General features: G+C 39.6%; 1 protein-coding gene across 6 annotated transcripts in view; it reads left to right on the forward strand.

Annotated features, from left to right (window-relative positions):
* Nucleotides 1-4,466, forward strand: part of ITPRID2 (ITPR interacting domain containing 2) — a 55,577-nt gene extending 51,111 nt beyond the window's left edge. For 3 of the 6 annotated variants that reach the window (XM_074967714.1, XM_074967715.1, XM_074967713.1), the window contains 2 exons: nucleotides 2,552-2,676; nucleotides 3,238-4,466. In XM_074967714.1, the coding sequence (XP_074823815.1) occupies nucleotides 2,552-2,662 (111 nt within the window). In that variant the 3' untranslated portion in view covers nucleotides 2,663-2,676; nucleotides 3,238-4,466. The remainder of the gene's footprint in view (nucleotides 1-2,551; nucleotides 2,677-3,237) is intronic. The other 3 variants (XM_074967717.1, XM_074967716.1, XM_074967718.1) reach the window with 3 other exon arrangements.
* The last annotated feature ends 9,915 nt before the right edge of the window (nucleotides 4,467-14,381 follow it).

The raw sequence follows: 14,381 nt of genomic DNA on the forward strand, positions 1-14,381 counted from the left end.
CAGCGGGGTTGAGATACTACCATTTACGCCTGTACATAGAATAGAAAGTAACTGTGTGGTAAATGGCTTTGTTTGTTTTGTTTTTTAATGGCATCCAGTAGAGTAGCTCAAGGAAAGGTGAGAGAAGTTCTGGAAACTGCCTACTTGATTCAGGTAACAGGACCAGGTAGAGACCAGGCAGCCCATTTTACCGTTCTACATTTGGTCTTCCAAAGAAGCCCTAATGTTGCATTTGTGACATCTCTGTGGTTCTTTCGGCAACAAACTGTAATGTCATATGTGGGATTATGATATCATTGCCGGATGTTGCAGAAGAAGAAGCTGAGAGAGGAAGGAGAAAGTTATAATTCAAACAGTATGTAAGAGTAGTCCAGGAAACAAAGAAAAATGGAGTCAAAGTATGCTGTTGTTTCAGGAAATGTTCTTTTCAAATGTACTTCAGTGTGGAAGTTTCTCTTTAAACCTTTTAGGTGATAGGAAATAAAAAAAGATGTACACTCTGAGGAGAGATTCATGGCATTTGTCTGAGTTTTCTGAGGCTTCTGTACATTCAGTGCAATAGCCTTTGAGCTCTGAAGACTGGGATTCAAATATGTTGACTTAGTTGGCCTGCACTCACTCCACAGGTGATATTTGAACACATAACAAAGTTGCCACACAGTTTAACCGTTTTAGCACCCTATTCAGGAGAGATTCAGGCCCAAAATCGGAACTGTTTTGAAGGTCAGGATTTAGGTGGATTGGCATAGGGGTGTCTGGAAGTTTTTTGCAGAGTCTGCAAATGCTACTGAATACCATTCATGAGGATCTTTCCATTTCATAAGCATTAAAATGACCACAAACTGAAAAGTGTCATCCTTGTGTAACTCCATTGTTCGCACTGGAATTCTTTTTTTGTTGGAGAAGGAAAGGAAATCTATTAGTATGCATTCTTGGTATGTGCCTTCACAAATACTAAACCCATTGCTTATTAAATAATGCCGCCCCTTCTGTATAGCCACATGATCTCATGCTGGGGAAGGAGAAAGTATGTAGTGTTTCAGAATATGCTTGGGTGGACTGTGGTGTATGGGAGCTTTGACCAATAACTATTTACTGGTTTAAAAAAAAAACACCTTAACTGCTAGCTCTGAGTAAATGAACTCACTCCCACAGAAAGGAATTCAGCAATGTTAAATGTCAAAGTACTGAACACTACTTGTCTTGTTTGATGAAAGTACAGTCTTGCCTCCACTGAAATATCACATACAGTGCTTCTTGACTCTTAGATCGCAGCATTGTAAGAAGTGAAAATGGGTCCTTTATTATTCTGCATGTTGTTTAACAAAATTAAAGAAGCTGGTTTTTAGGATGATGATTTTTATTTGACTGTACCCTGGTGTGGGAGAATCTTAATGAAATTGTACTTTAATGAAGTTTGACATCCTATAAGCACCCCATTTGAATGAATGGAATATTAGTACATTAGATGGCTCAGGGAATTGACTGGTTATGTGAGATGGAGTCTTTCCTTCTGTGTCTCCTGTTCAAATCCAGCTCAGTTTGGTAGTGACCAAAAACTGTTGCAACCTTTTGGCTATTCGGTAGCCTGTCTGATTCTGTCCCTACATGCTTGTGTATTATATAATACAAAATAGCCACTACTATTGGCACTAGTGAGTAGTCTCAGAAGAGGCACCAAGAGATTAACTGGCATGGAGACTAAGTCTTTCAGCCTTACATTTTTTTTTAATTCATGTCAGATCCGTGTAATACACTGCTGTAGTACCACCTTGTCTGCTCATAATGGTCTCCTTCTTTTCCTTTACTGAAGCCTGTAGTGATCTGCTCATTCTCTGCTCCTCCCCATCTCCAACTAGGATCTTACTAGCATTAAATCACCTTTAAATTTTTATATGTAAGCCTAATTAACAGATTTTAATAGAAATTATGTGAAATAGTCTTTGCAGCATAAGTAGTATTCCAATGGCAAACTGGTAACGTGAGTGGGCAGGTGTTTTTCTGCTAAAAATAAACCCTCATGAATATTGTAAATTTGTTTCCTTGATTTATATTAAATTGTGGTCCTAGCCAAAGCCCCGCCCACCATTTAGGTGAACTACTTAATGAATTGGAGTGGGTATCGGGGATAGAGGTGTCTTTAGGTCTTGTGGACTTTCTCCAGAGATCTATTTACACTGTAAAGATTGCTCCATTTAGGGTGTTTTCAGTGCATATTTACTAAAATTCTATTCTCACAATTGTAGGTAGTCAGGATTTTATCAGTTTTTAACCTAAAACTGGTAACCCTAGATATAAACAAATATAAATATAAACTGTCTGGAAAGCTACTTAGTTTACAACACAATGATTTTTCAGAGTCTTTAAATTCAGATAGTCTTATTTTGCAATACAGACTCTTTTCCATCTGTATTGTTTAAAAACATTCATTGCTACTATGGATCCTAGGACATGCAGCTAATATCTAATCTACTGTACTGTGCAGTTTTACCCTCTGCAGAGCTGTGTATAACTTAATGACCTTATAACTCCGTTTAATCTTTTTTTTTAGATCAAAGAATCTATTGTTGGTGAAATCAGACGGGAAATAGTAAGTGGATTGTTAGCAGCTGTATCATCCCCAAGTAGATCTGCTAATGCAAAGCAAGATACACAGCCATGAAACAGGTACTACAGGTAATTATTTTGAATTTTGCTGGATTGATTAATTTAACTTACTGAAATGGAACAACTGGCTACAGAAGAATTTTTCATTATATAGAATATTTGTATTTTTAAGTGTTAGATTCACTTTTAAGTATTCTTGCACAGTTAAAATATAAAATCCTTTTATACAGCCACAAGAAAGTCAAGTCTTACATTGCTCTTCTCCCCTGAAACCTAAACTACATCAGCTCAGTTGAAGTTTAATTAAAATTGGATGAAAGATATATGCCTAAATCTGTTAGATGGCTTTGAAAACTCCAGCCATCTGATAGTGATGGCCCTTTAACCTGTCAATTTTACTTAATATGTAACGTCCTTACTTCAGTATCTGCAGTGCTCGCTTATGCAGCTGTGTTTTCACTGTAGAGCATATCTTGACTACTGCAAATAAAGGCTATCTAAATAAAAATACATGTTTAGTTATCTAAGCAATTGGCAAGTTTTAAAGGGACACCACTGTGTCACGCTCCTTCATGAATCTAGTCTTGCTCTTGAATTGTAGATATTTCATTGCCTTTTCTTTCTCCAAAGGGTAGGCATGTGGACCAGCAAAGCTGTGGAATTCTGCTCTTGGATGATGTACACTGGTGAAGGCATCCGTTTATGTACTTGGGCTTCACTTCAGCGGCTGAGAGAGGCTACTGTATACAATGCTTAGTTCTATGATGCATTCTTTATTTTTTCTTCTTGAGTCCATATATAGTGATTTAGAAACTTTGCTTAGTTTACTACTTTCCATAAACTATCAAGAAAACTATGGCCGTTTGAAAGACCTAATATTTATTTGTACGTCCCTATTGTTAATTTGTATGTAGTTTATTTCTTTGTGGAGAGGTGTGTCATGAAACTTGATCTAACCAATTTATAAATAACTACATCTTCAGCCTAGCTTTTTTAAATAAAAAACACTGACCTCTATGAGGTATTTACTGTGCAATAACTGATTCACTTTGAGAGCTTGAAACAACCAATAATTGTTTCCACTGCTGTTACTTAGTGCCACTTCAAAAGAAGAAAAATTCTGTTGTAAAAATTTCTATTAACTCTTGGGGAGGTTACTACTAGCAGAGTGGTAGAATGATATGAGGTTACCTAAAACTACTTAAAGTTCTTACACTGAAAGCTTTATCTTTGTGCAGAAGATAACTTTAATTTTATTTTGCTTCCTTACTAGTCCTCCCCCTCCTTGGAAATGTGCCTTATGTTAAACACTGTCTAGGTGTATGTGTTGACTACTTCTCGGTTATATCAAGAGAAGTTCTTTTCTGTCTTTTATTAAGCAAAATACAATAAAAAGACTGCTCTTGGAAAAGTAATGGGGATGTGCGACTTGGAGTGGATGGGTGACCTTGGTTGTATTATGGGGAGATTGAAATAAATTAACCCCCCACACACCCTTCACTGGTTGTATTGTAGCTTAGGCCATGAAAATGTATTTGTTCCAATGGATAAAATTGGAATTAAATGGGGTTCATATGTGTTGTTGGTTTTTCTTTTCTTTTTTTTTTTTGTGGTCAGATGGACGTTTAGTGGATGTGTAACACAATGTCTGAATGTTGCCGGGATTCTCCTTTGTGCCTTTGTCATTTCCAGCTATTAAAAATGTTTATATTGTGTCAGTCTCAATCAAAGAATTGTTAAGGTATAACAATATTCTATAAAAAGGCTTATCTGAAAGATTTATGAATGTGTTTGGAAGACACACGTAAGGGCTGATTTTCTAAAACCAGGAATATTAAACCAATAAAATATTTATTTTGCCTACATATAGTCTTTGCCAGTGTTTTTTTACATTGGTGCAGTCAGGTATGTTTTTTCATGTCATTTTGTGCATTCTACTTTTTTGCTTAAAAACATCGATTTTAGATCAAATGACAGTCCTCCTTAGAAAATGAGGACATGTGGACCAGAAGAGTAGCATCACAATAGATAACTTAAGTCTGGGGGCTGCAGAAGGCCTCATATGCTGAATTTACCGGACACTTAAGAAATGCGTGAGGTAAATCTAAGGGCACCAAGAACCAGATTTTAAAAGAAGTTCTTCACCCTGTAATTCCCATTTGTTATCAATGGAAACTGCTGGGGGCTAAGCTCTTTTGAAATTTGGTCCCACTGATGAATGTAGAGCATTCTTGAAAAGCCACCCTAGATGTTTACATGTTGAAATATAAATGGCAGGGCATAAATGCTGCCAGAGGGAGTTAGTTTAAGGATATAACTTGCAGTAAGGGGGCTCTGCTTTATTTCATAACCTGCATGCCCAAATACTCTATTTACATTTCAAAACTCCACTCCAGAGAACATCCAGCCAGAGCTTTGTGCACCCTTGATGTCAGTTTAAAAACACAAGAAAGTAAATTTACCCAAGCAATCAGAATAGCAGTGGACCACCTTCTTCCCCTCCCTTGCGTCACTCCAACTACATCTGACTATTCAGTAGACCCAATATAAATTAAAATTCCCACATCACACTCTTCCCCCAAACCAAATTCCCATCCCCAGCTGCACCAATCTCTTTCCAATGCTGCTTAAATGGCAGCATGTCTGGAATGTCAGCAAGTTTGAGCTATTTCAGACCAGGGTGGAGGAGAGCACCCCAAAGGAAAGGGGCTCTCAGAGAGAACATTCTGACAGCAGTCCCCTCGCTTGGTAGGACAGTGTGATCTCTGCTGTGGGAGCAGGTCAGGGAGCGTGTGCTGGTCCTTCAGCTAGGAAGAACCCAGTCTACTTTGGGTTTGTAGGTCAGAACCTATACGAATGTGGGATCTCACTCGTACAGAATATGCTGTTTAACATTTGTTGGAAGGTGGAGACGGTACCAATTTTTCATTCTGTTGACAGAAGCCAGATTAGTGAGGTTCTGGTGCAATTTTAAATAGATATACTATACTAAACTACACAGAAACTGACACGTAAACTGTTCAGCTGCCTATAATCCTGATGGTACTGCCTTTAGTGCAGGGGACTGGACTAGGAGACCTCTCAAGGTCCTTTCCAGTCCTATGTTCAAAAAAGAACCAGATAAATTCATAGAGGATAGGTCCATCAATGGCTATTAGCCAGGATGGGCACCGATGGTGTCCCTGGCCTCTGTTTGCCAGAAGCTGGGAATGAGATACAGGGAATAGATTACCTGATCTGTTCATTCCCTCTGGGGCATCTGGCATTGGCCACTGTCAGAAGACAGAATACTGGGGTAGATGGACCTTTGGTCTGACCATTCTTATGTTCTTATGATTCTATGAACTTCACCCTCTTTTAGGGCTATTGATCATTAATGTTTTCCAACTCAATGGCATTTTTTAAGAAACGAGGTTTTTTAATATTCCTTCATAAAACTCACCACTGCTGTCATGCAAATTAATCCTAACTTGTATCTCAACTTTTACTGACAACTTCTGCTTATGTCTTAAAAACAGTTGTCATTTATTACAGGAAACATCCTTTGCTTTGGTGCATTACCAATTGGTAATGCCACTTCAAATGTAATGGAAAAACCCTGACTTTGTGAAGGAGGATGCATTTTATTTTGTCTAAATGATTGAAATAGCTCCCGTTCATCACAAATCAATGTTGTCTTTTCCTTTTTCAGTCTTGCAATCTGATATCATATGCTGAGTGACACAATTATATTAATGGCTTAGTGAATTTATCAGTTAAATTCACTGTGAATACATTTATAATAACTACCAGAGATCATTTCCAAAGCTTCCTTGTGATAGTGGCTTGATGACTGCTAGTCAGCAAAGAAATAAAACCAAGGGCTGATTTTTGCAAAACTACCTTCGGAATTTGGATGGGAACTGGGCAGCTGAATTTCTAAGGTGACTGCAAATCTTGGCCAAGAACTTTAGAGCACAGCAACTGCTACAGACTGGTGAGTGCTAGTGAAAAGACTATCTTAAGGCATAGCCATTATAGGTTAGGGCCCCAGCTCCTGGAGTCACAGGGTTACATCAGAATCTCGTCTTCCATTTTAATAAAGTACGTTTCTAGCCCTCTTGGATGCAAAAGCTTTAAGATGTGACCAGAGATCAATTGATGCAATGACCTACGTCTGAGTATTCGAACAGCCAGGAACAATAGCTCAAAAAGATGTGAACTGTCTCAGGCCTGTCTGCTCCTGGATGATAACACCATGACCCAGTGCTTCGGGGAGCACTGCCAACATCAACCCAGCAGATGACTCTGTTTGTGGCCGGAGGAGGAAGCTGGACCTAGCCTCCTCCCCCACCCCCCAAGTAGATATATCTGAGGTAAACACTGTGAAGGGCTCTCTACAGCCATTTCTGTTGCCTCTCTGTGAGGGAGAAGAGGGGCCCCTGCTGCTGCTAAGGGGGGGGAGGGGAGGCAGGGAAAGAGGACCCTGCTGCTGTTTCTGCCATTGCTCATAGTGGGAAGACTGGCCATCCTGTTGCACCCCACTATGCCCAAAGATGAGTGGTGGCAGGCTCCTCAGCAGCTTAGTGGTAGGTTCTTTTGTGGGTTGGCTCTTAATACTCTAGAGTTGGACACAACAAGAGGTGCCCCATGTCATGAGGTGTCTAGAAGCCTGGGTTGCTGTAAACCAATCCTGGTTGGTGTCTCTTCTGACAAGAGAAATTAACCTAGATCCTCAGTGACCTAGTTCAGCCATTGACAAATGTGAATCAATCTAGCCTTGTGGGGCAGGGTCTGTGTCCTCCAATGGCTTTTGTGAACTACCAATCAAATGGCTCCTGCTCAAAAATCTAGAGCTGGTCAGAACATTTTGGATTAAATGAAATTTCATCTAAATGTGCAGTTTCATTGAAACAATGAAATTTCTATTGGGATGGTGTTTGAGATTCAGGGCTCTCTGGTCACTGCTGACCAATTCCAATAAAAACCCTTGGCTTTTCAGGCTAAAATCATCCATTTCAACAAAATTCTGTTCTGAGAAAACTTTTGAAAGCTTTTGTTTCATTCCAATGTGGAATAAAAAATTTTGAAACTGCAAAAGTTGTCCCAAAATGGCACCGTCGTCCTCCAGCCGTCTACAGTACAATATAACCTGTATAGTTTTATTGTCTTCAGCACTCTAAGCATAACAACAAATGAAACTATAGCATAATATTTGATGCCCAGTGAAAGCGGACAACCAGATTTTACTCCAGATTGACATTGGTATAATGGAATTCAGAATCTGGCCCTTAGAATGTAACTCGATCCAGTTAACAGTGCAAAATAAACCCCAGCCACAGTAATGTAATGGTAAGCACCATGGCATCATTTTAAAAAGAGGAGGAGCAAGGAATTGGCAGTCTGAAAATAACTTGTACACAGCACACCTCTGAGGTAGATGTTTCCTGGGGTAAAGCACCATGCGGTAGATTTACCTATTTTACAGATATTTTTCTCCCTCCCCAACAGCCTAAAGGGGGAGGACCAGCTCAGTGAATTTATCTACACACAGTATAATGGTTAGTAATTGAATTACTGTAGTAAGAGGACAGCATATTGACAGCTAAGCATTGTCTGGGCATGGGAGTAGCTGCTTTGCTGAGTATGAAGCATTTAGCGGTGGATGCCAGTCTTATAGTTATTTCTAAAACAATGAAGGTTAAGAAATTATTTTCTGCTTCCCTAAAAATGAGTTTATTTTTCAAAATGTTGCTGCTATCCCTAAGTGTCTTACTATGACTCATTTGTGTATTCTGCAGTTATTCTGTTTTATTTTTCTATAAAATTACACATAGTCATTTCCATGCTTTTATTTGGACATAGTAGAGAAACGGAAAATGATTTGGGAGAGAAATATCTTGTGCTGGAGATTAGACAGTGACTAGGCTAATTCTAGTTTAAGAAAAACTTTTAAATATGCATAATTAATGAAAGGCTTGCCTTTTTCTTTGCAGTGGACAAATGAATACCTTCACAAGCATACCTTCATATGCTGACACTATGATCATGACAAAATGCAAACCATGTAGCTGATTTACTCTTCTGAGAGAGTGCAGCAAGTGTTTGTTTATGAATGGGTGCAGTTTTACAAAGACTGGTACCATGAAAAGCAGAGCAAGGAGATGTGGTTTTCATAGCAATGTTTAAAACTCTTGGGGTTTGAATTTTATAAAGCTCTTGAATTTGAATTGGGGAGAAGAGCTGGGTTGATTGTAGTACATGCTTTTCATTCAGTTAATGGGAATATAGGCTATTAAAAGCAGGCAAGTTATGTTGCTAAGAGTTTGGGATTTCTGCCTCCATTCTTCAAATTTTTCCAAACTGTACAGGCCCACAGCTTGGGGCTTGATCCTGCACATTGTAGGTGAGGAGCATAATACATTTAAAAAAAACAATACAGCAGCCTGGAAGTGGTGTCTTGTCAGAGTCCAATGAGATCTCAAAAGTTCCAATGATTTTTAAATGGCTTCAGAATTTGGTACCCTATTGTTTGTAGACTCTGTATCCCAGTTTACACTCTGAAATTGTGGTAGTTTCTCCCTTGCAATATTTGCCAGTTGTATTTTAACCTTAATATCCTAAAAAAAATTATTGAAAACAACAATGGGAGCTCAGTTTTGTATCTGCATTGTTTAACGCAAAGATACGATGTAAAATTTTGTATTAATGATTTAGTCTGCACTGGAGGTAATATGACTTCATTTTAAGTCTGCATTGACTGGCAACGTGGGTTTTGTTTATTGGAAAATACATTAGGTTTACTATTTTCTCACTAATGGACAAAAATCTATCATGATTTCCTGCTGAAATAAATATACAAAACTAAATTACCAATATGTTAATCTCTACAATGTTGAAATATAGTCCATAGTAGACATGGGTCTTTTGGCTGCCTAATGAGTCTGTGTCTCATTTATCTAGCTCATTTCCTATAACCTGGCCTTGCTGATTCTGCAGACGACAGCAGAAAGCATTTATCAGTAAATGTTTGTATATTACCTGACAGCCTGGAGAGCTGTTAATCCCAGTAAAATGACTTTAATTTAAAGATATAGTATCAATTCTTAGCTATCAAATTAACATTACTGTAAAGCTGATTATTATTTGTACTGTTCTAGGAATTATTCACCCTCACCCAAAGACCTTTAATAAGTAGAAATAGCAGTTTATGAAATGAAATTTCTATTAGGCTAACACATGAATCCTTGTACTCATGTGGCACATAGGTATGCATGAACATTGTAGTATAATGGCGAAATACTGGAGAAGGAAAGACATGTTTCAGGAGAGACCCGATCAACCTGCTACTGGACAAACAAAAGCCTCTTGGCACGTAACACTGGCCTCTGTGTATGCTCAATACAGATTTCTGTCCTACAACTTTGCCGGCCTGCTGCAGCATTTATTGCTGCCAAAACAGACGCCATCTGCTCTACATTCTCACTTCGTCAGAGTTTAAATCCTTTTTTTTTCTTTTCCCCACTGTGTTTCCAAAGTGTGATTGGGAACAAGTCTGAGTGCTCAGCTTCTTTTTTTTTAATATATTTGTGTCTGTTTAGTGATTATAAAAATGCCAGATTGAGAGTCCTGGAGTATGAAATCTGTTTATTCACCGGCCAGGTACAGCATAGGTAGCAGTAAAGCAGGCTTTCCTGCACCCATGCTGCCAACGTTTCCCCACGCCTAGAGGGATCATCTGGAGGGGTGAGTAAGTAATTTATTCTCCATGTTCAGGCCATAGCCAACAGAGGAGGGGGTTGTGCTATGGCTATCCATGCACTGGGCATTAAAGTAAGACTCCAGACTCATATCACAGGAACATTTCCTTATTTGCTAATACAATGTTTGGATGGAACATTAGAATAAAAGGACACAAGGGGAGAGAAAACATAAGGCTTTACAAAGCCAGCATAAGCCCTAGCCGAATGCCCCCAAACCTCCTATTGTGGGAGCTTGCAGCTGTGCAAAATGGCTACAGCTTTCCATGCACTTGGGAACTGCATTAAGGGTCTATCATGGACCCGAAGTGGATAGTTCTAGGTATGACGAGAGCATGGCCAGAGTACCTGACAAGGAAACTGACTCACCACCTCTTTGCAAGGGCTCCCACTAATGGAGCTGCTACCAAGCTACAAAGCTGTCCTCTGACAGGAACCCTGAGAGAAGGTACAGTGTAAACAACACCTGCCCTCCCTCAAGCTGAATCCTCCCTGCAGTACAAAAGACCTTGGAGGTTCACAGAATTGTAATTTACACTTCCCTGCATCAGCTTCAGAGAAATTGGATCATGCTCCCTGGAGGTGAAGCCTTGAGGACTGTAATTTTCAAAGTGGCCCTTGCTTTTTCACTTTACCAATCTGGTGTCTAAAAATCTTGAGTCAGAGAAGGCTCAAGCTGAGAAGATAGGATAAAGGCCAGAGGAAGGGTCTGAAAAGAGACCAGAGGACAAACCCCTTTAGGGTTGCAGTGTTTAAAGTTAATTTTTGCTGAGTTTCATTTTTAATAATATGGAGGGGCCTAAATCTATGGCTAATGCAACTACGTCTCCCAAAAGAATAAAAAACATGTCAAATGAAAATCATAAAGATCCATAGAGCTATCCAACTTTGATAGCTTGATTACAGTAAGGGGCACAAAAAAGTCACATCCAGTATGCAGGTTCACAGCTTCAGTATAAGAGATAGCACAGATGGGGAAATATCCTTAAACTAAATGGTGATTTTTGATTATTGAAATTTGTTTTTTCTTTTATTGGCAGTTTTAGCTGAATCATGAAGGAAACTAAAACAGTAAAGTGCAGCTTGAATACTAAAAACAGCAGTCAGCTGCTGAGCTAAAAGATTGGGCAGTGCTTAGGTATACTTTCAGCTCTAATCCAGGATACCATGCAGGGCATAGAAAATGCAAGTCCTCTTTGTGGACTAAGCGCCTGCCTGTGATCTCACTGACAGTGCTATAAATTACGGGTAGCACTGATGAAGCTGAGGAGTTACACAGGTATATAAGAGCTCAGAGTCAGGTCTCCCTACTGGTATGAATGCTTCCTTTTGATAAACTCTCTGCTAACTGGGTATAGGGCTATTATTGTATGTTCTACTTCTTGAAAACCCCACTAAGGTCCATTTAAACTCCCAATTTATAACACCTTATGCTACAATATGCGATAAACCTAGATCCTAAGAATAGGTTCAGAGAGACAGAGCACTACACTGGAAAATTACTGAAGGGGTCTGATAGGGAAAGTGGCAGTGTCATACTTAGGTAAGAGGTTTGAGTCATCTAGATACTAATCATTCTGAGAAGTGGTCAAACCCCCAGAAATGTACTGGACACATTTACTTCCCCAGGAGAGATGAACACAGACCTCAGGCTCTGTTCATCACCTCTCCTTCAGTTTCACATATGTGACCGATTGGCCTTTTTTTAAAGTGAACATAGAAATTGCCATACTGAATCAGACTGGCCTCCAGCAGTGGCCCCTAGCAGATGTTAGAAGATACTAGATCTCACTTAAACATTGTTTTTACTGTCTTTCTGAATGCCACCGTTTTCAAAATGAAATAGTGGTTTATCAGATATCGGGGTGTGTTGGTTAATCACAGGATGACTTTGAGCCACCTATGTGATGCAGCTGCAAAAAAGGCAAATGCAATCCTAGCATGATTAAGGAAAGGCATAGATAAGAGATAGAGAAGTATTAAGGCCTTAATACAAGGCACTGGCATGACCTCATTTGCAATACTGTGTACACGTTCAAGAAAGATGAATTCAAATGGAACAAGTACAGAGAAGAGCTATTAGGATGGTTAGTTGAATGTGGTGGGGGTCTATATTATGAGAGGAAAGGGGAAGAATTTGCCTTGTTTAGCCTAGGCTCAGAGGGAATTGGATTGCTCTCTATAAAGAAGTAAGTGTGTGTGTGTAAACACCAGAGGAGGGTGAAAAGCTATTTAAGTTAAAGGACAATGTTGGCACAAAAACACATGGGTATTTATTGAAGGTCATCAATATGTTCAGGTTGGAAATTAGAAGAAGATTTCTAGCCCTCAGAGAGTGAGGCTTAATAGATTCAAAGTCAAGTGGGACCACTGTGATCATCTGGTTTGGCCTCCTGTATGACACATGTCATAGAACTTCCCAAAATAGAACAGTCTCCCCAAAGAAGTTTTGGGGGCAAACAACTTACTTAGATTTAAGAAAGCGATGGAAAATTTATGAGTGGGATTGTGTGATGGTGTTGCTTGTGATGGTGGGGGAAGGGACGGGCAACCCTGAGTGTTCCTTCTCGTTCATGTCTAATATTCCTAAAATCTTATGTGTCAGGGCTTCAGCAGGTCACCTTCAGGGGTAAGTGAGGAAGTTTTTCCCCCAGTGTATTCTGGGTTTTTTTTGTCTCCTTCCTATGAAGCATTAAGACATGGCCTCAGATGGAGATGGGACACCGGACGGGGAGGGTCAGGGCTCTGAGGTGATACTGAGCATTCTCTCTCCGGTGTTTGGTTGGCTAGTTCTTGTTCACATTCTATGGGCTTATGACCCAGATCCACCAAGGTATCTAGGCTTGAAATCAAACAACACTCTGAGGAAGGGAAGTACCGTTATCCCCATTTTTGAGATGGAAAACCAAGGCACGGAGAGACTAAGTGGCTTGCCCAAGGTCATGCAAGAAGACTGAGGCAGAGCAGGGAATTGAACCCAGATATAAACTAATGCCCTACCCACTGGGCCGTCCATCATTACTTTCCTGCTTGAGGTAAACATCCAAATCCATGGCCACAGCATGAAGTTACTGCATTGTCACTTATATACATCTAAGCCAAACAGATGGTCCATTCCTGACTTTCTGATTTACGATTGTGTTTAAGGATAGTATGGTTTTTGGTTACCTCTAGTTCTGTTTGTATTTTCTATATGTTCTAACTCTGCTCCATTGAAATCAATAGTAACATACCCATTGACTTACATGGGAATAGAGTTAGGCTAATGAAGCATACTTTTGAAAATCCCAGCCGTGGTGTTAAAACTCAGTCACAGCTCCAAGCACCTCTGAATTTTGGTGATGTTCAAATGCAGCTGAACTCTACAGCTTCCCCCCTCTCTATTTCAGTCCATTACCTCAGATTTGAATGCTGTTAAACTAGGGGGAAATTCAGATCTGAACTTTGCAGTACAGACCTATCTTTGGTTAAAAATTAAATTCCTTTAGTCCTTGGCTTGAACTAAATTGTTTCCTCACTTCATCTTGCAGTCACTCTCCTTCCTTATCCAAATCATTCACAGTCACTCCATGTACCTAATCTAACTGTCCTTCATTCATTCTCAAGCCCTAAACTACATTAATCTTCATCCTATCTAAAGTTGTTCCAGTATATCTCTGAGCCTATGTCTTCTTTAAACTGTTGTTCATTCCTCATCTCACTCTCTCTCTTTCTCCCTAGTTGGTGGCTACATGCCACAGGAGACTGACTGCATCATTTTCAGCTGCAGGCTCACACCCACTCCTTTGCTCCATGAACTGTCAGTTGGAGTCTCTGGCCATAGCTGCAGTTTTTAGCCCAGGAAACGTTGTTGCAAAGCTACAGCACGCCTCCATTCAGAGGTCACATAATCCAAGCAAAGCGGATAGCTCTGGTCACTGATTTCTGAATATGCTCCTCCTCTACTGTTTTTGTATGCCGGTGAAATGCGGAGTAAAACAAATTAGATTCACAAGGTATTATTATTGCAATTATTTATCAAGCTCCTGCTAGATG

Source organism: Natator depressus, chromosome 11 (assembly GCF_965152275.1).
Source record: "Natator depressus isolate rNatDep1 chromosome 11, rNatDep2.hap1, whole genome shotgun sequence".
NCBI classification, from domain to species: domain Eukaryota; kingdom Metazoa; phylum Chordata; order Testudines; family Cheloniidae; genus Natator; species Natator depressus.